General features: G+C 49.0%; 1 protein-coding gene across 6 annotated transcripts in view; it reads left to right on the top strand.

Moving 5' to 3' along the window:
* LOC106732380 (uncharacterized) overlaps positions 1-24300 on the top strand; it is a 35713-nt gene that overhangs the window by 6512 nt on the left and 4901 nt on the right. For 2 of the 6 annotated variants that reach the window (XM_089770825.1, XM_089770826.1), the window contains exons 1-3: positions 7097-7752; positions 18089-18168; positions 23831-23944. In XM_089770825.1, coding sequence (XP_089626951.1) covers positions 7241-7752; positions 18089-18168; positions 23831-23944 — 706 coding nt within the window. In that variant the 5' untranslated portion in view covers positions 7097-7240. Of the gene's footprint in view, positions 1-6502; positions 6617-6922; positions 7753-9144; positions 9232-18088; positions 18307-22317; positions 23945-24300 lie in introns of those variants that run through there. The other 4 variants (XR_016347313.1, XR_016347312.1, XM_089770827.1 and 1 more) reach the window with 4 other exon arrangements.

Raw genomic sequence — 24300 nt, 5'->3', positions numbered from 1 at the left:
CGGGTATCAGAAGCTGGGTAGGCTCTGGAGCAGCTGAGTTGGCTTTGGTTCAGGGTACCTCATTGTTCCCTGCTCCCATAATGTCAGGAGTATCAGCCCCAATAATCCTGGTTCCTGTGTGTGAGACTGTCCCCTTCCCGTACCCTCTGAGGGGAAGCAGGTTCAGGGACATAACAGTGGTGCTGCTCTTCCCTCAGCCAAAGTCTCAATGTGCTTCCCCACCATCTTGGCCATGTTTGTGCCAGCAGGATACCCCTTGTGCCAGTGTGCTGAGCCCCTTGAAAGAAGATGCAGTTTCCAGAGTCCTTCCTTATTTGTGGCTTATTCCTGTGACATGCTGGTTCCTGGCAGTGAAAGAGGCTGAGTGCTGGGGCGGAGGGAGGGTGGTAGGGTAAATGAGGCAATTCACTCTCTGCCACCATTCTGTGTGGGTAGCTCTGTAGTAGATAAATGTGAGGAGAGCTCTTCTTGCTTTTCTTGCACTGCTCTCAATTTTAGGAGACTTATGTTGAATTACCTGCCCTGCCACAGATTTTTTTGTGTGACCATGGTCAAGTTCCTCGTGCTCCTTGTGCCCCACTCCCATGTCTTTTCAATAGCTAGTATAGAATGTCCAAGTTTCACAGGGCTGAGGAAGGATAAATACATTAAATAGGGGAAATCTTCAGCTTCATATAAGCGCCCCAATAGTACAGTAGTGGAGAACTTCAACTATTCCCATATTTACTGGGTACGTGTCACCTCAGGACACGATGTAGAGATAAAATTTCTTAACACCTTATGTGACTGCTTCTTGCAGTAGCTAGTTCTGGAATCCACAAGAGGAGAGGCAATTCTTGATTTAGTCAGGATCTGGTCCAAGAGGTAAATACAACTGGTCTGCTTGGAAATAGTGATCATAATATAATAAAATTTAACATCCCGGTGGTGGGAAAAACGCCTCAGCAGCCCAACACTGTGGCTTTTAATTTCAGAAAGGGGAACTACTGATACACAAAAATAAGGAGGTTAATTAACAGAAATTAAAAGGTACAATGCCATAACTAAATTCCCTGCAAGGTGCATGGAAACTTGTCAAAGACACCATAATAGAGGCCCAACTTAAATGTATACCCCAAATTAAAAACAGAGTAAGAGAATGAAAAAAGTTCCACAATGGGCTAGCAGCCAAGTAAATGAAACAGCAAGAGATAGAAAGGCATCATTTAAAAAGTGGAAGTTAAATCCTAGTGAGGAAAATAGATGAGAGAATAAACTCAGTCACATTCAGTGTAAAATATAGCAAGGAAAACCTGAATGAGTTTGAAGAACAGCTAGCCAAAAACTCAAAGTAATAGCAAAATGTTTTGGGAAGCAGGAAGCTTTTGGGCCACTGGATGATCGAGATGCTAAAGGAGCACTCAAAGATGATAAGGTCATTGTGGAGAAACTCTATACATTCTTTGCTTCAGTAATCATGAGTCAGGACATGAAGGAGATTCCCAAATCTGAGCTATTCTTTTTAGGTGACAAAATTGAGGAATTGTCCCGGATTGAAGTGTTGTTAGAGTATGTTTTGTAACAAACTGCTAAACATAATAGTAAAAAGAACCATCTGGCATTTGTTAGGTGAGAGAAAAGATAAGGCTGCAGGGGTCCCCTAACAATACTGAACCCTCTGTTCGAGTCCTGTGACAGCCAGCGTTTATTGTCTGGTGGCGTGTTTTAATTTATCAAAGGACCCAGATTAGGTGAACCAAACAATAATCAATTAAGGGTAAATTTACAAAATAGGGGATTCAAGGGGTAATAATAATAAGACCCAAAACCCACAAGAAAAAGGAAAATTTTGGCTGAGTCCAATTGCTATGGTAAGTATAATAAGAAAGGTTTATAGCAACCTTCTTGATAGTTCCCAGACAGTTGCTCAGGACTTCAAATCTCGCAGCTCACCGAGAGCTTTGAGAGAGGAGCACTGAGGAGAGCCCTCATAGTCCTCTTCTGTTCTGATGGTAAGTAGTTGTCAGGGTGGCTTGCGATGGTCTTAAGTGGAGTCTTCCGTATGGCTGCAGCAGCTGTCTTGTTCTGGAGCGCAATGATCTGTAAGGAAAACCCCGCACACCTTGCCTCTAAGATGAGCAGCCCCGAACTGCCTGGCTGTTGACCTTTTATGCCCTCTAAGGTGGGAGACCCCTGCTAGGGAGACTCTGCCCCTGCAGAGTCTGCCCCTGCTAGGGAGACCCTGTATGAAGTACTTCTGAGGTAAATCCAGTTTAAACTGGAATTTGTTTACCTGTTTTCTGCCAAAGGCGGGGAAATCATGATCTGATAGACCCAAGGCATGTGGGTTGTCTTTCATTTTTTTTACAAAATGGATGACAATTCATATTGATTTTAACAGGGATACCCTATAATATCAAACAATACAAACCAAACATTTAACTATTTAGGATTTTACTCTTAACACATTCACCCAAGAGTTCTGAAAAAACTCAGATGTGAAATTGTGGAACTATTCACTCTGATTTGTAATCTATCCTTGAAATCGTTTTCTGTACCTCAAGACTGGAAGATAGCTAATGTGTCACCTATATTTAAAAAGGACTCTAAAGGTGATCCTGACAGTTATAGACCAGTAAGTCTAATGCCAGAATTGGACAAGTTGGTTGAAACTATAGTTAAAAATAGAATTGTCAGACACATAAATGAATATCATTTGTTGGGGAAAAGTCAACATGGTTTCTGTAAAGGGAAATCGTGCCTTAGTAATCTACTAGAGTTCTTTGAGAAGGGTCAACAAGCATGTGGACAAGGGGAATCAAGTGGATATAGTGTACTTAGATTTCCAGAAAGCCTTTGACAAGAACCCTCAGAAAAGGCTCTTAAGTAAAGTAAGTTGTCATGGACTAAGAGGGATTGATAACTGGTTATAAGACAAGAAACAAACAGTAGGAGTAAACCGTCAGCTCCCACAATGAAAAGCGGTAACTAGTGTAATGCACACTGGAAAAAATAATCCCAACATTACAGACATAACAATGGGAACTAATTTAGCTCTCTGAAGAGAGAGATTTTGGAGTCATTGTGGATAGTTTTCTGAAACATCCACTCAATGTGAAGAAGCAATAAAAAATGCAAGCAGAATGTTAGGAATCATTAAAAAAGGAAATAGAGAAAATGACAGAGAATATTGTATTGCCTCTAAAGAAATACATGGTATGCCCACAGCTTGAATATTGCATACAGCCATGGTAGTCTTATCTCAAAAAAGATATTTTGGCATTGGAAAAGATTCAGAAAAGGGCAACAAAAATGATTAGGAACAGATATGGGGAAAGTGAATAAGGAAAAGTTATATTCTATATGTTATCATAAGTAGTAGGGGGTTACTGAATGAAATTAATGGCTAGAGGTTTTAAACACAAGGAAGTTTTTCTTCACACAGAGCATGGTCAACCTGTGGAACTCCTTGCTATTGGATATTGTGAAAACCAGGACTTGAACAAGGTTCAAAAAAGAACTAGATACATCCATGGAGATTAGGTCCATCCAATACTTATTAGCCAGGATGGGTAGGAAAGGTGTTCCTAGCTGCTGTTTGTCAGACACTAGAAATGGGTGACAAGAGAGGGATCACTTGATGATTCCCTGTTCCGTTGACTCCCTCTGGATCATCTGGCATTGGCCACTGTCAGAAGACAGGACACTGGGCTAGATGGATCTTTGGTCTGACCCAGTCTGGCCATTCTTATGTTATGTCTCATGCAACCTCTGAAGTGTTTTTTTTTCTCTCCAATCATGATACTTTCAATTATCCAATGTTGCTTTGTCAGGATTTAATGTTGGTTACTGACACTAAACAGGAGGTTTAGAATAATATGTCCTTGTCCTACAGTGATATGTGGCCACCGTTACCAGAGTAAAGCCAAGATTTCGGGCAGGTTGCTGTCATCCTGGGCAAAGGGGAGGGGATATGGCTACATGGGAGAAAGGGTGCTGTGGAAACTCCATTGTCTGATTTAATGCATCAGAGCGAGGGTAGTCAAAACTCATCTTCACTTTTCTTGTTGATGAAGAAACTCCGAGGTTGGGGTGAGGAGCTAGTATTAATTACCACCTGATTGTTGGTGTTATTCTTGGCATATTTCAGACCTTGTAACTATGTGATGTGGAAGGAAAAATGTGGCACCCCCACTATTTACCAGTGTTAAAATTATACAGTAAACAGGAATTCTCTGCACTTCTAGGCCAACAGGTCTGTCACCTCCTATCAGCAGGGAGAGAGGAAGCACTTGTGTTTGGCCAAGGTGCTTTTCAGTTGACAGCTGTTGGACATCTGCTGGGATATGCTTGGATTAAGATAGATCCAAAGCAGAGAGGTGCAGAGGGCTGAGGGGATTCTACATTAGCAGAATTTAATGCAGGATCTGACTTGGGTTTTTTATTTTTGTTTTTTTATTTTGTTTTGTTTTGTTGTTATAAAGCATTCAGGATGCCTTTGTAGAGATGTGTTAATAATCTGTGCTCTTCTTCACGTTCTGAGGAGGCTATTGAGTACTTTTAGAGAGTCCAGATGAAGCTGCAGTGAGGCCTTAACAAGTGCAGGATCAGGTTCTAAATGGCCAGCAAGTCAACAAACTGAACAAACACTTGGCTCTTTCTGCTACAGTTACCTTCTGGGGCAACACTCAACAATACCAGGTGAAAAGAAATAGTTCTGTGGTAGTGTTGTGACTGCTGTTGCTTTCAGAAGTTGTGTTCATGCTGGCTACTCTCTCTCAGGCTTTGTCTACACGTACAAGCTTAGAACATTGCCATGGCAGCACTTTAATGCGACAGAGTAAACATGACAAGAGCGCTGGGAGAGAGCTCCCCCAGGGCTGTAGACAAAACACCCCTAGGAAGGGAGTAGTTCACAGGACTGGAAGCGCATTTACATTACTGCACTGTGACTTGCTGCATGCACAGAATCCATGGTGAGTAGCAATGCTGAGCACCAAATCCTCAGGGCCTGAAGGTTCTGTTTCTCCAGCAGCAGGGAGCTCACAGCACACCTCTGTGAGAGGAGGAGCCACATGCTGCCCAGGGGCTCTGCCCAGATCGTGGCAAAGCCTGGGTCAAGGAATTCCCTGAACATCGGTAGAGCTGCATGCTCAGCTATCGGTGCCTCCAGATTGGTTAGTGGGCATCACACAGAGCCCTTCTGAGAGTTTGGCCATAGTGAGAGGAAGCTCTAGCTGGTCTCAGGCACCCATGCTGACCACCAGTCCTACATCCCACAGGGCTGCTCAGAGATTGGTCAATCCAAAGAGAAAAGGCTGGTGTAGAAAATTCTTGCCCTTTATCTTGTCTGCTCTAGAGCCATAAGGGCGGCGCTGTCCTCTGCTAGGAGACAGGTGACTTTTCTCTTCCTCTTCTCCAAAGCACACAAGAAGCAGGAGTCTCAATGCATTCCATACATAACTAGACAAACATAACAAGGGCTCAGTCCAGGACCCAAAGTGCTTCCCATTTCTCCTAGCACTCACTGAAGAGGCCCAGAAGGTCAGAACTGGGAGCCACGTATCTTTCAATCCCCATAGCTTGATTAGACAACAAGGAAGCCAGGCCATTGCCACGTGCACTCACCTGTTATTGCTGCTGGGCTTAAAAACTGGCATCTAGCTTCCTTGGCCAGCCACGTGGGGCAGAACATCTGGCAGATTGGTCAACTAGTTAGGAGGCAGGAGTGCTGGGCAGGTGTATAGTCGACTACTCATTGACATCCTTACCTCAGACAACTTCATCTGCCTCCTTCTGGTTCAAGTAGAGCCTCCGAGCCAATGAGCAGGGTGAGCTGAGTCCCCAAGCCAGAAGCTTTGTGCACAGAGCCCTTGGGGACCTAGAGCCCTGCTGGCTCTTTTCTCTCCAAGTTCTAGTGACCTGCCATGTGTCAGCTGCAGTCTGAGCCCTGCCTGTGGGCCTCAGTGTCAGACCTGCCAGCCCTCACTAGAGCTCACTTGAGCAGTGTGTGCCTGTCCGGGGAAGGAAGCAGCCATGAGGGAGACTTAGTTATACCCTTTATCAGAGGGGTAGCCGTGTTAGTCTGGATCTCCAAACACGACAAGTAGTCCTGTAGCACCTTATAGACTAACGGATGTATTGGAGCATCAGCTTTTGTGGACAAAGACCTACTTCATCAGATGCATGCATCTGACGAAGTGGATCTTTGCCCACGAAAGCTTATGCTCCAATACATCTGTTAGTCTATAAGGTGCTACAGGACTCCTTGTCACTTTTAGTTATACCCTAGAGTGTGCAGCAAGGTGTTCAGTTCCCCTGGGGAACTGGCTGCATCTTAGTCTGGGGGATGCAACTTTATTGCAGGTGAGTCTGTCCTGGGATCTTGTAGCATCCGCAGCCCGGTCTCTGAGATGTGGGGAAGGAGCCTCTCTGGGCGGGCAACTCATCCTGGGTCTGGAAGTAGTAATGGCATACACCTTAATTAACAATATCAGCGCTTTGTTAATTGCTCCTCGAGCAGGATTTCCAGTCTCCAAAGCTCATGTGATCTCCTCGGTGGAGCGAGGGGAGGAACTGCAGATCCCAGATCTCCAGAGCTATGAGAAAGGGAAGATCATCAGCGATATCCACATAGGTGAGCAATCAGCTAAACTAACTCAGAAAACAATTTATGTCCCCTTACAGCAGGTGTCGCTTGTGTATTTTCATCAAGTCTACCTGGCTCTTCAGCCTGTCTTCAATTCCAGTTAAAGAGTGAGGGTGAAGGTTGGGTTCTCTCCTCTAGGGAAGGGTTATGGGGGAGGAGGATGAACTCAGCTCATGAATATTCAACCTTTCCAGCCATTCTTTGGGTGCTCCCCCTTTTCTGTTCCCCTTTCAGAGTTTTCCTTTCATCTCAGTACAGTAAATGACTCCAGTCTAATTTCTCTCTGTGTCCCAGCAGGTGATGGGCCGGTGAGAGAGAACAATGAGGAGAGCCTTCAGCAGGAAGGACCAGAGCATGTGGCTCCATGTGGGATGTTACTGGGAAAATCCGAAGGGAATGCTTCCCAGAGTCCTGAGCAGGGAGAAACCTGTCAGAGTCTGCATAGCCCAGAAACGCAGCAGGGAAACCATCCAGAGAAGGGACAGGGTAAATCCAGTCATAGGAGCAGAAGGGTGGAAAGAAACACAGTAAACTTTCAACAGAAAATCCCCCATCAACAGGCACCCTACGCTTACAGTGACTGTGCAACTCCTGTTGAGCATCAAAGAATCCATGAAGGAGAGAAGCCCTTCAAGTGCGCTGACTGTGGGAAAAGCTTTGGTAAGAGGTCAGATCTTGTTAGACACAGAAGAATTCACACAGGAGAGAAACCCTTTAGCTGCTCTGACTGTGGGAAAAACTTCAGTGAGAGTTCACACCTTGTTAGACATAGGAGAACTCATGCAGGAGAGAAGCCCTTCCAATGCTCTGATTGTGGGAAAAGCTTCAGTCAGAGGTCAGACCTTGTTAGACATAGGAAAATCCACACAGGAGAGAAACCCTTTAGCTGCTCTGACTGTGGGAAAAACTTCAGTGAGAGCTCACAGCTTGTTAGACATAGGAGAAACCACACAGGAGAGAAACCCTTCAACTGCTCTTACTGTGGGAAAAGTTTCAGGGAGAAGTCAGACCTTGTTAAACATTGGAGAACCCACACAGGAGAGAAACCTTACAACTGCTCAGACTGCGGGAAAAGCTTCAGTCAACGCTCAAATCTTGTTAAACATAGGAGAATCCACATACAGGTAAATTGCTCTCAATGTGGGAAAAGCTTGAGTCGGGGCTCATATGTTAACTATCATCATACAATTTACGCAGGAGCATCATACAATGAAATCATATAGCATTATCACTGAAAGGGACCTTGAGAGGTCATCAGGTGCAGTGCCGTGTCCTCACGGCAGGTCCAAGCACCATCTGTCATCCCTGACAGATGTCTAAGTTGCTCTTAGGTATCTCCCGTAATAAAGATTCTGCAACGTCCCTAATTTATTCCTGTGTTTAACTACCCTGACAGGAAGTTTCTCCTTATGTCCAACCTAATCCTCCCTTGCAATTTAAGCCCCTTGCTGCTGCTTCTATCATCAGAGGTCAAGGAGAAACATCTTTTCCCCTCTTTCTTGTAGCATCCTTTTAGGTACTTTAAAATTACTATCATGTCTCATTTCAGTCTTCTCTTTCCAAACTAAACAAATCGAATTCTTTCAGTCCTCCCTCATAGGTCTCCTAGACCTTTAGTCATTTTTGTTGCTCTTCTATGGACCCTCTCTAATTCCTCCACATCTTTCTTGAAATCTGGCACCCCAAACTGGACACATTACTGCAGTTGAAGACTAATCAGCACACAGTTGAGTGGAAAGATTATTTCTCATTTCTTGCTCACAACTTTCCTGCTAATGCCACCCTATAACTTGTCTGACTCTGGGAAAGGATTATTTCAGAGCTCAGACCTTGATAGACATAGAAGAATCCACACAGGAGAGAAACCCCATAACCTAAGTTCCCTTTAAGCCATATGGCCATATGACCATGCAGTAGGCTATTTAGTGCCATGCAAGCACTTAGTGTTGTGGTGGGGAGAGATGCTTCTACCCACTGGTCTCAACACTGGCCCAGACCTGCAATGGCAGATGGACAGTTATCTATCTCATGGCCCCAGCCCCAGAGCTGCTATGGCAGGGAGGAGCATCTGAGGTAGGGGGAGAGAGCTGATAGGAGTCTTCTCTCTCCAAGTAGCCGTTCAGTGGCCTTCATCTCAAATTCCTCCTTCCTTGCCTCACCCCAGAGATCACCCCCCCAGATAGAGCCCTCACCCCTCCACACCTCAAACCTGTACCTCAGCCCTGTGCCCCTGACCCCACCCCAGAACCAGCTCCCACACCTCTGTTCCCCAACTTTTTGCCCCAGCCCTGAGCCTCCTCACAATCCAAGCCCTTGAACCCCACTTCTACCATATGAACTTTGTTCTGTGCACGAATATTGAGATGATGTTACACATTCCCTGCATATTGGTTCCTCTAACAAAACTCATTCTGCACATGTGTGGGAAAAAATAGATGGAAAACTGTGTATTACTGCTCTGGCTGTGAGAAATGCTTTAGTGAATGCTCACTCAGTATTGCACATGAGAAGTTCACACAAGGCAGAACCCTTATTACTGCATAGACTGTGGGCAAAGGTTCAGCGGAGCTGATACCTCATTGATCATCTGTCAGAAGAGAAAGGTGACAGCTGTATTTTGGATAGCACAGTGTCTTGCTCCCTGCCCTCCAGTACACAGCGCTTAGAGTTAACCACTAGGATTGACTCTAAGGCTACGTCTACACTGGCCCCTTTTCCAGAAGGGGCATGTTAATTTCAGCTATCGTAGTAGGGAAATCCGCGGGGGATTTAAATATCCCCCGCAACATTTAAATAAAAATGTCCGCCGCTTTTTTCCGGCTTTTAGAAAAGCCGGAAAAGAGCGTCTACACTGGCCCCGATCCTCCGGAAAAAGCGCCCTTTTCCGGAGGCTCTTATTCCTACTTCAAAGTAGGAATAAAGTAGGAATAAGAGCCTCCGGAAAAGGGCGCTTTTTCCGGAGGATCGGGGCCAGTGTAGACGCTCTTTTCCGGCTTTTCTAAAAGCCGGAAAAAAGCGGCGGACATTTTTATTTAAATGCCGCGGGGGATATTTAAATCCCCCGCGGATTTCCCTACTACGATAGCTGAAATTAACATGCCCCTTCCGGAAAAGGGGCCAGTGTAGACGAGTCCTAAGAGTAGTATATTCCTCTGTCCCTAGGCCCTCATTGGCCTGGGGCTGAAGGAGCAGCAGGGCTTCCATGGGCTGGATCAACCTGTTTGGTGGTCCAGATTTGGTCCACAGAGGCCCTTTTGCCCACCCAGGTCTGGGGCACTATCATCCTCTGGCAATTTACTGGTCAAGAGTTGCATTTCACACCCTCTAGTCCAGTGGGTAGCAAATTCAGAGGCATGAGTTTAGACTAGGGATGTTAAATTTAATTTAATCAACTAATGGATGGATTTTCCATCAACTAGTCAATTAGTCCATAAGCAGGGCAGCTACAGCAGAGTTACCACCTGCCCCCAGTGCAAATTGGGAATTAGCTATCCCATCTCAGGCTGGGTCCAGCCATGTGGCGTGGAGGGAGTAGCAAACCTCAGAGCCCCTCCCCCAGATGGCTGGAGTGCCAATGCTGAGTTGCCCTGTTGCAGGGGCCAGGTGGGAGTCCAGAGCATCCCAGCCTGTGTGCCGTACAGTTCCCATCCCTGCCCTACAGGGACCTCATAATCCAGTTAGGCAGCTTCAGTATTTTGGATACCCTAGAGGACTTTTTCCTAGAATTAGCCTGATTCATTATTGGTCTGGGTGTGTGTAGGCAAGGGGTCATTAGTAGCATCTGGAGCAGGGTTTTCCCATCAGACTGTGCTTCCCTAGTTTGTGTCCCAGCCTTCAATGTGGTTCTGGTGTTGGACTTTCTGTTCTCCATTCTGTATACAAATGTGCTACATCTACACTACAGGCTTTCTGCACAAGAACAGTTGTTCTTGTGCAAAAACTTGCAGAGTGTCTACACTGCACACGTGTTCTTGCACAAGTAAATTTACAGTAAAGCATCCGAAAACAGGGCTTCTTGCGCAAGAGTTATTCCTCTCCTCACGAGGAATAAGCCCTCTTGCGCAAGAGCTCTTACACAAGAAGGCAGTGTAGAAAGGCAACATGAATTTCTTGTGCAAGAAGCCTCTATGGTTAAAATGGCCATCAGAGCTTTCTTGCGGAAGAGAGCGTCCACACTGCCATGGATGCTCTTGTGCAAAAGCACATGGCATTGTGGATGTGCTCTTGTGGAAGATTTTTTGCGCAAGAACTCTTCCGCAAAACAGTTCGGCTATGTCTACGCTGGCACACTTTTCCGGAAATGCTTAAAACGGAACAGTTTTCCATTATAAGTATTTCCGGAAAAAGCGCGTCTACATTGGCAGGATGCTTTTCCAGAAAAGCGCTTTTTCTGGAAAAGCATCCGTGGCCAATGTAGACGCGCTTTTCCGGAAAAAAGCCCCAATCGTCATTTTCGCGATCGGGGCTTTTTTGCGGAAAAGACTACTGTGCTGTTTACACTGGCCCTTTTCCGGAACAGTTTTTCCGGAAAAGGACTTTTGCCCGAATGGGAGCAGCATAGTTTTTCCGGAAAAACACTGACAATTTTACAGTAGATTGTCATTGCTTTTCCGGAAAAGAAAGTGGCCAGTGTAAACAGCTGGCAAGTTATTCCGGAAAAGCTGCTGCTTTTCCGGAATAAGTGGCCCAGTGTAGACACAGCCTTCTTGCGCAAAAAGCCTGCAGTGTAGATGTAGCCATGGAGTGATGCACATGAGGCTAGGGCAGGTTTCAGGAGGGTTTAGCAGTGTCTTCCCTCATAGCTGCTGATCTGCTTTGTTTCAAACAGGCTATGTCTAGACTGCAAGCCTCTTTCGAAAGAGGCTCTTTCGAAAGATACTTTCGAAAGAGCCTCTTTCGAAAGAGAGCATCTAAACTGCACGTGGAACTTTCGAAAGAGCAAGCTGCTTTTTCGAAAGAAAGCACCCAGTGAGTCTGGATGCTCTCTTTCGAAGAAGCCCTATTTACATTCAAGAACGCCTTCTTTCGAAAGAAGCACTTTCGAAAGAAGACGTTCTTCCTCGTGAAATGAGGTTTACCGCCGTCGAAAGAAAAGCCGCGTTCTTTCGATTTAATTTTGAAAGAACGCGGCTGCAGTCTAGACCCAGGTGAAGTTTTTTCGGAAAAAGGCTACTTTTCCCGAAAAAACCCCTGAGTCTGGACACAGCCACAGAGACTGGGAGTAGGGCAGTGGAAGGTTTTTCCATTTGAAGGGCTTTGGTTTAAACAGAGATTGGGGGGGGGGGAAGTAGAGGAAAGATTTTTCATGAGTCTGAGCGCCTGCATATTATGCCCTACAGAGTCTTGGGCAATAACAGTAAAAATAAAAGGGCTGTAAGAGATTCTCAGAAAAAATTCCCATTGACTTAAGTGTTTTTGAGCATTAACTGTCAAAACAAACGCAAATAATACAGTGACAGGCATTGAAGTAAGAGAAGTAACATTTGCAAAGGAGCAAAGCTGCAGTGGAAACGGGCTGCAGTGACGGGAGGGCAATTCAGCGATTTCGGAGCAGCAGACAACACAAAGGTGTGAAATGCGGCGAGACTTCATGTCCTCTCGTTAGCCCCCTTTTCCGATCGCTCTCCCTTTTAAAATGCAGTCGGCCAAAAACTTCAGCACAGAGCGGACTGGGCCGTCTGCAGCCGAGCTACGGCGCATACTGAGCGCCCCGCACTCCTTAAGTAGCCCAGCGTGGCAGGGAGCCGCTCGCTACAAACCCGCGGGCCTGCAGGGGGGAGCTGCGCTGCGGGACCAGCTGGGGGAGCAGCCACGGACAGGCTCCCCCCCACTCCCTGCGGGGACCTGGCAGCGCAGACAGCAGGGCCCCGCCCCCCGGCACGTGGGTGCGCTCCCCCCATGTTGTTACTCGCGCTGAAAATGCTCCCCCCCCCCCCGGGGTCAGTCTTATTCTGGAGGGGCCGCCCCCAACTGTGACCCCGCCAGCTTGGCGCGGCCCCTGCACAGACACTGCCCCTGCCCCTGCCCCAGGGAGGAGCCCACGGGGGCTGCTCTGGCCCGGGGCGCGGCCCGAATCCGGTCAGAACTAAGCCCCGGCGCTGGCTCCGGAACCGGAGTCCCTGAGCCACTGCGCACGCGCAGTCTGAGCCCCGCTGCCCGGGCCAGCGTTCCCGTCGCGAGGCGCTCATTCTGAGGGAGCCGTTGATACAGTTACTCGCCGCGCAGCTGCTTCCGCTTCCGGGCAGCGCCGGTGGCGGGGCGGCAGGAGGTATCGGAGGAGCCGAGGTGAGATGGAGGAGCGAAGGGGGGCGGGGCAGGTGACGTCTCAGCTGGGGGGAGGGGAGGTTTTGCCCTCGGACCCAAATCAGTGGCTGCCTGGGGGGGGGGGTCCAGAGATCACGTGACACCGACCCCATCCTGGTGACGCGGGGGGGGGGGAATTTCCCTGGCTCAGGCTTCGGGTCAGACCCGCCCTGCCAGCCCAGCCCGGGGGGGGGGGGGGGAGCTGGTGCAGAGGGGGGCGAGGATGGGAGGGTCTGCGGGGGGGGGGCGCAGCGGTGCGTTTGGGGAGGATTGTGGGGTGGAGGAGGAGCGGGGGGGGGTGCAGGATGCGGGGGGGGGAGCAGGCGGTTGGGGGGATGGAGAGTTGGGGGGGGCAGGTGCTGGCTCTGGCTGGGCGGTTCTGCCCTGGAGCCGCCTGGGGGAGCAGCCCAACAGCCCCCTGAGGGTTTTGAGCTGTGACCTGAGGCCGGGCTGCAGGAAGCGGGGCAGAGGCTGTTCGGGCCAGGAGACCGTGGTGGCGGGGGACCGGATCGGGCAGTGTGGACGCCCAGATCCACCCACCGGACCCCCAATCTAGATAATACTCCTGTCATGAGCGCGTGGGCCCGGTCTAGGGTGAAAGTGTAACTGTGTACGCGCATAACTGATGAGCCTGGGCTAACCCCTTCATGGTTACAGAAGCTTCAGGGGGGAGCCGAGTAAGTCTGTACAGGATAAACTTAAAAAACAAACACTGGTCTGGTGGCACTTTATAGACTAACAAAACATGTAGATGGTATCATGAGCTTTCGAGGGTACAGCCCACTTCTTCAGATGACGGGAGTTTTGAGTTTAGGGTGTACACACCCAAAATAAATAGGGGAAGGGGAAGGGTGGGAAACAAGGAGCAGAGGTTATGAAAATATCATAGGGAAAAACAGGAAGGCAGATCAGTAAGCACCTGGTTATGTGGATGCTTCCGTTACGGGACTCCCTGCGTGCTTCCCAGCCAGTGGGAGCTGTGAGATTGTGCTGGAGGCAGGGAAGTGCACAAAGTCCTGCGCCTTCCTTAGGGTTTGCAGTGCACAGGATATGGCCCCTGCAGCTGACAGCTTTGAGAGACAGGAAGCCTACCCAAGACTACTTTGGGGTGCAAGACTGAGGTGGTGGCAGGCCAGATCTGACAATTTTACGGGCCAGATCCAGCCCATGAACCTAATTTTGTCCCTCCAGTCTTGATAATACTTAGTTGAGGCTTGAGCGCAAGGACCTGGATTAGAGATGTGAACGTTTAACTGTGCACACAGGGAACCGATAAGCTTGGGATCATTGGTTAACCTCCACAGTTACAGGCAGGCATCCAGGCATAAGTTGTTGGGAACCATTTGGAAAGGGTTTGACATGGAAACAGAAATCGGTTAACTGATGTTTAATGAAACAGACCCAGGCAAATAACACAGTTCCAAGCCAGCTGCACGGGGTGTATCTCTAGCTGTGTTTGGGGTCATACGGCATTAACAGGAGCTTTGGAGCAGAGCCCAAAGCAACCCCACAAGACAGGCTGGGCCACGAGACTAGGCAGTGCTGGAAGTGCATTGCTGCAGCTGCGGCTCCAGGAAACCGGCCAAGACAGGCCACTGAATAGCCCTCCCCTGCAGAGGTAGGGAATTCGCTGCTGTTCCTCTTGCCACTCCAGTCTCTCTGCCAATGGGACCTGCAGTAGGTGGCCCAGTGGTCCTGGGGAGACTCTCATGTCATTCCCTGCGGCGTGTCCCTGGGTGCTTGGTAGGGAACAGGTCAGGGCTGTGGCTGGGCTTACACTATTACTTAATTAAATACTTTTAAAAATCTCTAGCCTGGAGTGTCTCCTACTGGCAAAGAGGGCTATGTGGCAGCTCTTACTATGGTGCAGCTCTGCTGCTGTAAGTTCTGAAGTGTAGAATCATCCTGCCTAGTTCCCTGAAACTGAGTGAAGCAACAGGCCAAAAGGGCATACGTTATTGGGAACCATTCGGAAAGGGTTAGACCAGGAAACAGAAAGTGGTCAAGTGATGTTTAATGAAACAGATCCCAGCAAATAACACAGTTGCAAGGCAGCTGTACGGGCTGTATCTCTAGCTGTGTCTGGGGTGATACGGCATTATCAGGAGCTTTGGAGCAGGGCCTAAACTGACCCTGCAAGACAGACTGGGACAACAAGATTAGGTGATGCTAGAAGTGCATTGCTGCAGCTGTGGCTCTGGGCAGTGGACCAGGACAGGCCACTGAGTAGCCCTCCCCTGCAGAGATAGGGAGATAGCTGCTGTTGCTCTTGCTGCTCTGGTCTCTGTGCAGATGGGACCGGCACAAGCTTCCCCAGAGGGACCAGGACCATGTCCTGGGGAGTCTCTCGGGTCATTCCCTGCAGCATGTCCCTGGGTGCTTGGTAGGGAACAGGTCGGGGCTGTGGCTGGGCTCTGACAGCAGACGGTTAACACTGCGCTCCCAGCCTGCACTGTTGGTTACTCCGGGAAGGGAAGTTGCTCAGGCTGCTCCACAGATTCGAGGCTCAGTTTTTCTGTCACACACTGCTGCCCACTCCATGTGGTGCTGGGAGCTGGGGCTGACCCATGGCTGCTCCCCATTGGGTATTTGCAGGTGGCCAAGGAGAGCCTTTCCCCGGCTCTGGGCATCCCCAGGCTCTGCCCATCCCAGCTCCAGAGTGGCAGCCTGCGGGTGAGGGCGAAGGGTTGGACTGGGCAAGGGCAGTCCCCTGCAAACTGGGCAGCTTAGCCCATGGGTTGCTTCTCCTGCTTCCTCTGCCTCAGATGACACACCACTCCCGGCTGCTCTGGGCAAATCAAGGGTGTGCAGGGGCCAAACGATCACACAGGTGGGTCACATGTGCCTTGCTGAACCTGCTCCTCTTGCACCCACTTCCCGCTTGAGGACTGGGGGCAAATTATGAGGAGGCTGTTTCTGTGGAGGAGCCTAACTGACCACACAGGCAGTGAGTGGGGGAGACACAGAGCTGGCGGCAGGACCAGGAGACGTGCCAAAGGGCAAAACTAGAGCAGGCAGCTGGGTATACCTGCAAATGAGCCTGCCAGCCATTGGCAGAGGGAAAAATTGGGGATAGTGAGGGGCAGAGAGGATGGAAGCATTGAGGGAGGAAAGGTTGGGAACCCTCTGCAGAGCTTGCAAATATGAAGTGTAGGGCAGACATAGCAGGTATCTCAGCGCCTGCTTCCTAGACCTGTAATCTGAAAGGCACTTTGTTCCCCAGGGACTACACAATGCAGCTCTTCCCTGCTTCATAAGGTGGATTCACCTGCTAAACAGGACTGGATTCAGTGAATTATTTTATATACAGCCTCTTTCAAACACTGTCATGGCCAGACTTGGTTTTAGGATCTAAAAGAATCCCTGATCCTCTTCTGTGTCTGCATAAAGACATTTGCAAATGTGTTCCACCTGAGTTGTAGAAGGATGGTGTCCAATGAACAGTCAGTAGTCCCTGCTGCTTGAGTCTATTTATTACGTTTCTCCACCACAATCAACAAGTTTATACACGAGGTGCTCCCGCTACGCAACTGGGTACACCTTACAACAGGCAGTCTTGGATCGCTGCCGATACCTGGACTCGGACGGCAAGTTAGGGGGACCCGGGCCCGCCCACTCTTCCGAGTCCCGGCCCAGGGCCCTAAGGCAGGGAAACTTGCTCCTTGTACTAGTGGATGGGGTTGTTACCCCTAAAAGCACCCACTTACGGGCTTCACGACCCTGGACCACTCCCTATCTCTACTGTCTGTGCCTGTCTTCCCCTTCCGTAAGGACAAGACTCTCCTCCATCTGGCACGAAAGGAGCTCTAACTTCCCCCTTCTGGCCCGTTTTCCCTCCACCCGGTCCCCTCCCGCTTTTATATCCCCCATTTGTCTGTCCCCCATCCCGCTTAGCCTGTCTCCGCCTGCCCCATTGGTGCATGTTACGTCATCACGCTGTGCCTGCCGATGATGTCCATACTCTGCGTCCGGCTCGCCGGCGTGTCCAGCAGCATCTGTGCGTGCGCCGGCATCTCGGCTCCATCTGTTTCCTTGGCCGGGGATTGTATGCCGGTCCCCGTTGCCTCCTGATCACTGTCCCTGCCGGTTTGGCCCCCCTTCTCAAGCTGCTCGTGCCTGGGGTTCGTGTGGGGTTGCTGCACCCCGTCACAGATGTGACCCCATTATTGAATGTCCAGGGAGATGAGAATATTCCCTGATGGATTTGTGTGCGTTGAGCCTTGGTCATTCAATAATGGACATAAAATAATGAACAGCCACCCTTCCGCAAAAAAGTTGTATCACCGGATTCCAGAAGGAGACAGCTGAATTGGAGTTAGTTTACAAACTCAATATTATATTATTGACTCACATGTGAAATTAAACATTGTTATTAATAGCAGGAGAGCTCTGATACAGTACGTCTAGACAAGGGGCTATTTTGAATCCCGAAATAGCTACCCCACATCTTTTAAACGCACCCGTTATTTCAAAATATTTCCCCTTCCCAGAGCTGAGCGCCACCAGGAACAGCCTGAAGTTTTAAGCAGTCTGGGACTACAGCTAGCAGGGAGCCCAGCCTGCCTTGCGGGTGCTGCGGGGCTGCTGGCCAGGCCATGCTTAAGTAAGCACCTTCCAGCCAGAGACTGCCTCTGGCACACCAAGCCTAACTGCACCTTAACTTTCTCCCCCAGGTCACCATCCAAACCCTCTACATCCCCTGTCCCAAGTCACAACTCCCTCCCACATCCTGTACCCCACCTATACTCTTTCTCATGGCCCCAATCCTCTCCTGCACCCATACCTCCTCCCTGACCCTGTACCTATATCCCTTGACCCTGGTCACAGCCCCCTCCTTCAGCCAAATTCCCTCTCAGACCACACACCCTCTCCTGAACTCCTGTGCCTTACCCTGTGTGTCCTTCTGCACCCAATCTCCATTCTAGACCTCATACCCCCTCCACAGAAAAGTCTGGCCCTTGACCTCTTTGAAAAATCTTGGAGTGGCCCCCACCAAAAATTATTGCCTGCCCCATATGTAATATCTGGACTCAAGAATTTGGCCAAAATGGCAGAATTTAGCATGTGTGTCAACAGGACAGAGTCTGGGGAGAATGGGTTATGGAAAGAATTAAACTTCCTTCTGAAATGTCTCTAATTGCCCTTCTCCCCCAACAGGCTGCAGAACCCCCATGTCTTGCTCCAGCTTAGCCCATGGCCTGCAGAACCAAGGACAGGAAATGGCTGTGGCGGAGCTGGTGAGCTTCGAGGAGGTGGCTGTGTATTTCTCTGAGGAGGAATGGGCTCTGCTGGACCCGGGTCAGAGAGCCCTCTACTGGGATGTGATGCAGGACAATTATGAGGCTGTGAGCTGGCTGGGTAAGGATTTCTGTCCCGTGAGTATCAGAAGCTAGGTGGGATCTGGAGCAGCTGGGTTGGGTTTGGTTCAGAGTCCCTCATTGCCACACCCTGCTCCCCAGAGCTCCCAGTGTTAGGAGTATCTGCCCCAGTAATCTGGCTCCTGTGTGAGAGACTGTCCCCTCCCCATAGCCTCCCAGAGGAAGCAGGTTCAGGATATAACAATGGTGCTGCTCTTCCACAGCCAAGGTCTCAGTGTGCTTCCCCACCATCTTGCCTATATTTGTGCCAGCAGGATACCTCTTTTGCCAGTGTGCGGAGCCCCTTGAAAGAGAGTGCAGTTTCCGGAGTTCTTCCTTCCCTGTGGCTTATTTCTATCACATGCTGGTTCCTGGCAGTGAAAGAGGCTGGATGCTGTGGCTCAGGGATAGCGGATGAGGCAGTTCATGTTCATGTTCTGTGAGCTTTCTGTGGGGCTAAATGTGAGGAGAGCTTTTCTTACATTGCAGGCAGTGCACTTGATTTTAGGAGACTTACGTTCAGATACCTGCCCCGCACAGATTTTTTGTGTGACCTTGTTCAAGTTACTCGTGCTCTCTGTGCCCGACACCCATATTTTTTCAATAGCTAGTATTGTATGTCCATGCTTCACAGGGCGGATGATGGATACGTATATTAAATAGGGGAGATCCTCAGCTCCATATAAGTGCCTCAATAGCACTGTGGGTTCCTAATTTACACCAGAGATCGCAGATGCCACTGTAACTGATAATCTTTGCTTCCTGTAGTGGCTGCAGTACTCTATGAATTGCTGCTAGTGCCACAAAGCATCATTATGGCTGCTCAGCATGGCTCTTTCTGGAGCTCTGATGCCATCTACATTGGCAGAGTGTGTGGCTTGCCCATGCAGCACAGCTCATGAAAGACACAGGTTCCATTCTTCAGGTGTATAGTGGCTAGTCTGAGAGCCATTGTTCATTGAGTCGTGCTAATTAGAACAGCTATTCATTGAACTCAATGTGCAGAAGCAGTCAAAAAAGCAAACAGAATATGAGCAATCATTAAAAAGGGGATAGAGAAAAAGACGGAGAATAGCGTATTGCCTCTGAATAAATGCATGGTATGACCACATCTTGAATACTGCATACAGACATGTTTGTCTCATCTCAAAAAAAGATATATTAGCATTGGAAAAGATTCAGAAAAGGGCAACACAAATTATTAGGGACAAGTATGGGGAGTTATTGAATGAAATGAACAGGTAGAGGTTTTAAACAAAAGGAAGTTTTTCTTCACACAGAGCACAGTCAACCTGTGGAACTTCTTGCCAGAGGATAGTGTCAAAACCAGGACTTGAGCAAGGTTCAAAAAAGAACTAGATATATCCATGGAGGTTAGGTCGATCAATATTTATTAGCAAGGATAGGTAGAAAGGGTGTCCCTAGCCTCTGTTTGTCAGACATTAGAAATGGGTGACAGGAGAGGGATCAATCAGTTGATGATTACCTGTTCTATTCATTCCCTCTGGGTCATCTGGTATTGGCCACTGTGGGTAGACAGGACACTGAGCTAGATGAATCTTTGGTCTGACCCAGTCTGGCCATTCTTATGTTATGTCACATACAACCTGTGGAGAGGTATTTTCTCCTATCATGTTGCTTTCAATTATCCAGTGTTGCTTTGTCAGGATTGAATGTTGGTTACTGGACTCTAAACAGCAGGTTAGTTATAACATGTGCCTCAAGATGCATTCTTACTGACGCACGTCACAGAACACACCTCTACTATGTCCTTGTCCTAACAGTGATATCTGGCCACTGTTACCAGAGTAAAGCCAGCATTTCGGTCAGGTTGCTGGCATTCTGGACAAAGGGGGAGGAGATGAGGCTACATGGGAGAAAGGGTGCTGTGGAAACTCCACTGTCTGATTTAATGCATCAGAGTGAAGTCAGTCCAAGCTCATCTTCCTTTTTTTTTTGGTTGAGGAAACACCTCCAAGGCGAGGTGAGGAGCTGGTGTTAATTGCCACCTGATTGTTGGTGTAATTCCTGGCATATTTCAGACTTTGTGACTGTGATGTGGAAGGAGGAATGTGGCGCCCCCAGTATTTTCCCACTGTTAGAATTATACAACAAACAGGAATTCTCAGCAATTCTAGGCCAACAGGTCTGTCATTTTCTATCAGCAGGGACAGAGGAAGCACTTGTGTTTGGCCAAGGTACTTTTCAGTTGACACCTGGTGGACATCTTCCAGGAAATGCTCAAAAGTCTGGGCTAAGATGTAGTTTGATTGGAGGCACGCAGATCCAGAGCAGAGAGGTGTAGAGGGATGAGGGGATTCTGCATTAGCAGAATTTAATGTAGAATCTGACTCTTATTTTAATGTTTGTGTTAATAATCTGTGCTCTTCCTCACGTTCTGAGGAGGTTATTGAGTTCTTTTAGAGAGTGCAGATGAGGCTGCAGTGAGGCCTTAAGTGCAGGATCAGGCTCTAAACAGCCAGCAAGTCAACAAACTGAACAAACACTTGGATCTTTGCTGCAGTTAGCTTCTGGGTGTGGAAACCATTTCATATTTAGCTAGAAGCCATTTTGTATAACAGAAGCCATTTAAGTCTCCTGCTTCTGCACGTATACTAGAGAGTGAACTCTCCTTCACCCCATGTAAGAAGGGCCAGAAGGATGAGCTATTGGAATGTGTTAATTGAGCTGTTTTGAGAGGGAGCTCTCACTCCCTGTTACCTGTTCCTTCTTGCTGATAACAGTTTTTCTCTTCTAAGTTTAATTGATGATTTCTGTAATTGGATGCCCCGATGTCAGACTTGTTTGGTTAAGGGTATAAATAAACTAGGATTGATTTGTATTAGCATCCTTAGTGGGCCCGGCACTGCTGGGGTCACGTTTGGCTCACTTTGTGCCTTATTGATCAATAAAGCTTTTTGTTAGCCGCCTAAACACAGAGAAGTCTTTTGCTTCGACATGGGTGACACTCAACAATGCCAGGTGAACAGAAATAGCTCTGTGGTGGTGGTGTGACTGCTGTTTCTTTCAGAATTTGCTTTCATGCTGGTTACTCTCTCTTAGGTTTTGTCTTCACGTATAAGTTTAGAGTAGTGCCGCAGGAACACTGTACCACAGCAGTGTGGGCATGACAAGAGTGCTGGGAGAAAGCTCTCCCAGGGCTGTACACACACCACCTTCAGAAGAGGAGTAGCTCACAGCACTGGGAGAACATTTACACTGATGTTTCACAGCTCTGTGACTCGCTGTGCACACAGAGTCCATGCTGAGTAGTGATGCTGAGCACCAATTCATCAGGGCCTGGAGGTCCCATTTCTCCAGCAGCAGGTGTGCACAGCCACCTCTGTAACAGGAGGAGCTGCACTGGCTCTGCCCAGATCATGGCGAGGCCTGGGTCAAGGAAATCTCAGAACATGGGAAGAGCTGCATGCTCAGCCAGCGGTGCCTGCAGATTGGTTTCTGGGTGTCTGGCTCGTGAGTCTTGCCCACGTGCTCAGGGTTCAGCTGATCTCCATATTTGGGGTCGGGAAGGAATTTTCCTCCAGGGTAGACTGGCAGAGGCCCTGGCGGTTTTTCGCCTTCCTCTGTAGCATGGGGCACGGATCACTAGTGGGAGGATTCTCTGCAACTTGGGGTCTTTGAACCATTGTTTCAAGGACTTCAATATCTGAGATATAGGTGAGAGGATTATTCTAGCAGTGGGTGGGTGAGATTCTGTGGCCTGCATTGTGCAGGTCAGACTAGATGACCAAAATGGTCCCTTCTGACCTTAAAGTCCATGAGTTAGTGGGCATCACACAGAGCCCTTCTGAGAGCTTGGCCAGAGTGGGAGGAAGCTCTAGCTGGGCTCAGGAAACCGTGATGACCACCTGGCCTCCATCCCACAGGGCCTTTCAGAGATTGGTGAATGTGGAGAGAAAAGGCGGGTGTAGAAAATTCTTGCCCTTTATCTTGTCTGCTCTAGGGCCATAAGAGCGGCGGTGTCCTCTGCTAGGAAAAAGGTGACACTTCTCTTCCTCTTCAACACAGCAAACAAGAAACAAGAGCCACAACACATCCCCTGAAGTGGTTCGATCCATCACTAGAAAAAAGCAACATGAACTCAGTCCAGGACCCAAAGTGCTTCCCATTTCTCCCAGCACTCACTGAGAAGGCAGACACAATCAGAATTGGGAGCCATGTGTCTTTCAACCTCTATGGCTTGATTAGGCAAGGGGACACCCAGGCCATAGCCACACACACTCAGCTGTTGTTGCTGCTAGGCTTGAAAGCTGGCCTTCGAGCGTCCTTGGCCAGCCAAGCAAGGCAGAGCATCTGACAGCTTGGTCAACTAGTGAGGGGGCAGAAGTGCTGAGAGGGTGCAGCTGCAGGGCCCTATTGCTGTCCCTGGTCCCCTGGAGTAGTCTCAGCAGGACAGTCTGACACATGCCTTCCCTGATCATCCCCATCTCTGAGCCGAGGGAAAGATGTGCCTCTACTCTGGCCAGGATGCCACAAAGCCAACATCTTCCTACAGGGTATTCTTACAATGCCAGCAACCTGACCTGAGCTGCTAAGCTAGGAGGGGGTGTCAGTGTTAGGGATCCATGAAATCTTAGTGGTTACATGACTATTCCATTGTCCCTGAGGGCAGCGTTGGCAGCCAGTTCCCTCCTGACCCAACTCCTGGAGAGCCCCCTGCCACCTCATGCTGCTGACTCTCCATCAGAGTTTAAATACCAGTTCCACATGCAGACCAGCTGCCTGCCATCTCTCGCTGCTGCCTTGGATACTATGGCAGCAGCCCCTGTCTGTGTGGGGCTCCCTGTGGACAGAGGTTGCTGTGTGGGATGCATAGCAACCTCTGTTTGCAGGGAGCTTCAGCCTGCCTCATAGAGTGGCTGCTTCGTGGTAGCCTCCTCTGGTCCCCTCTTACAAGAGGCAGCAAGAGGGAGGGGGAGAATGTGAATAGTCAACAAGGCTTATTGGTTAATCATGTAGTTGACTACGTGTTGATATCCCCTAACTCAGACAACTTCCTCTGCCTCCTTCTGGTTCAAGTAGAGCCTCTGAGCCAAACAGCAGGGGAGCCAAGCGCCCCAGCCAGAAGCTTTGTGCACAGAGCCCTTGGGGACCTAGAGCTCTGCTGGGTCTTTTCTCTCCAAGTCCTAGTGACCTGCCAGGTAGCACCTGCAGTCTGAGCCCTGTCTGCAGGCCTCAGTGTCAGATATGGAAGCCCTCACTAGAGCTCACCTGAACAGTGTGTGCCTGGCCTGGCCTGGAATGGGGAGATGGAACAAGCCATGAAGGAGACTTAGTTATACCCTAGTGTGTGCAGCAGGTGTTCAGTTCCCCCAGGGAATTGGCTGCGTCTCAATCTGGGGGAATGCACCTTTATTGCGGGAGAGTCTGTCCTGGTATCTTGTAGCATCGGCAGCCCAGACTCTGGAAGATGGGCAAGGAGCCTCTCTGGGTGAGCAACTCAGATCCTGGGTCTGGCAGTAGTAATGGCACAGATTTAATGAACAACATCAGCACTTTGTTAATTTGCTTCCCCGAGCAGGATTTCCAGTCTCCAAAGCTCATGTGATCTCCTGGGTGGAGCGAGGGGAGGAGCTGTGGATCTCAGATCTCTATGGCTGGGTGGAAGGGGAGATCATCAGTGATACTCACACAGGTGAGCAATCAGCTAAACTGACTCAGAAACTAATTTCTGTCCCCTCATAGCAGGTGTCACTTGTGCAGTTTCATCAAGTCTACCTGCCCCTTCAGCCTGTCCTCAACCTTAGTCAGAGGGAGGGAGTGAAGGTTGGATTCTTCCCTCCGGAGAAGGGTTGTGATGAAGGAGGATGAACTCAGCTCATGATTAGTGAACCTTTCCACCCATTCTTTGGATGTGCTCCTTCTTTTCTGTTATAGAATCATATAATCATAGAATACTAGGAATGGAAGGGACCTCGAGAGGTCATCGAATCCAGTCCTTTGCCCTCATGGCAGGGCCAAATACTGTCTAGACCAGTGGTCCCCAACCTT

This window comes from Pelodiscus sinensis, chromosome 19 (assembly GCF_052426305.1).
Source record: "Pelodiscus sinensis isolate ZL-2025 chromosome 19, ASM5242630v1, whole genome shotgun sequence".
In the NCBI taxonomy this organism is placed as follows: Eukaryota; Metazoa; Chordata; order Testudines; family Trionychidae; genus Pelodiscus; species Pelodiscus sinensis.
The sequence above is the reverse complement of the archived record's forward strand: the minus strand, read 5'-3'. Positions and strand labels throughout refer to the sequence as shown.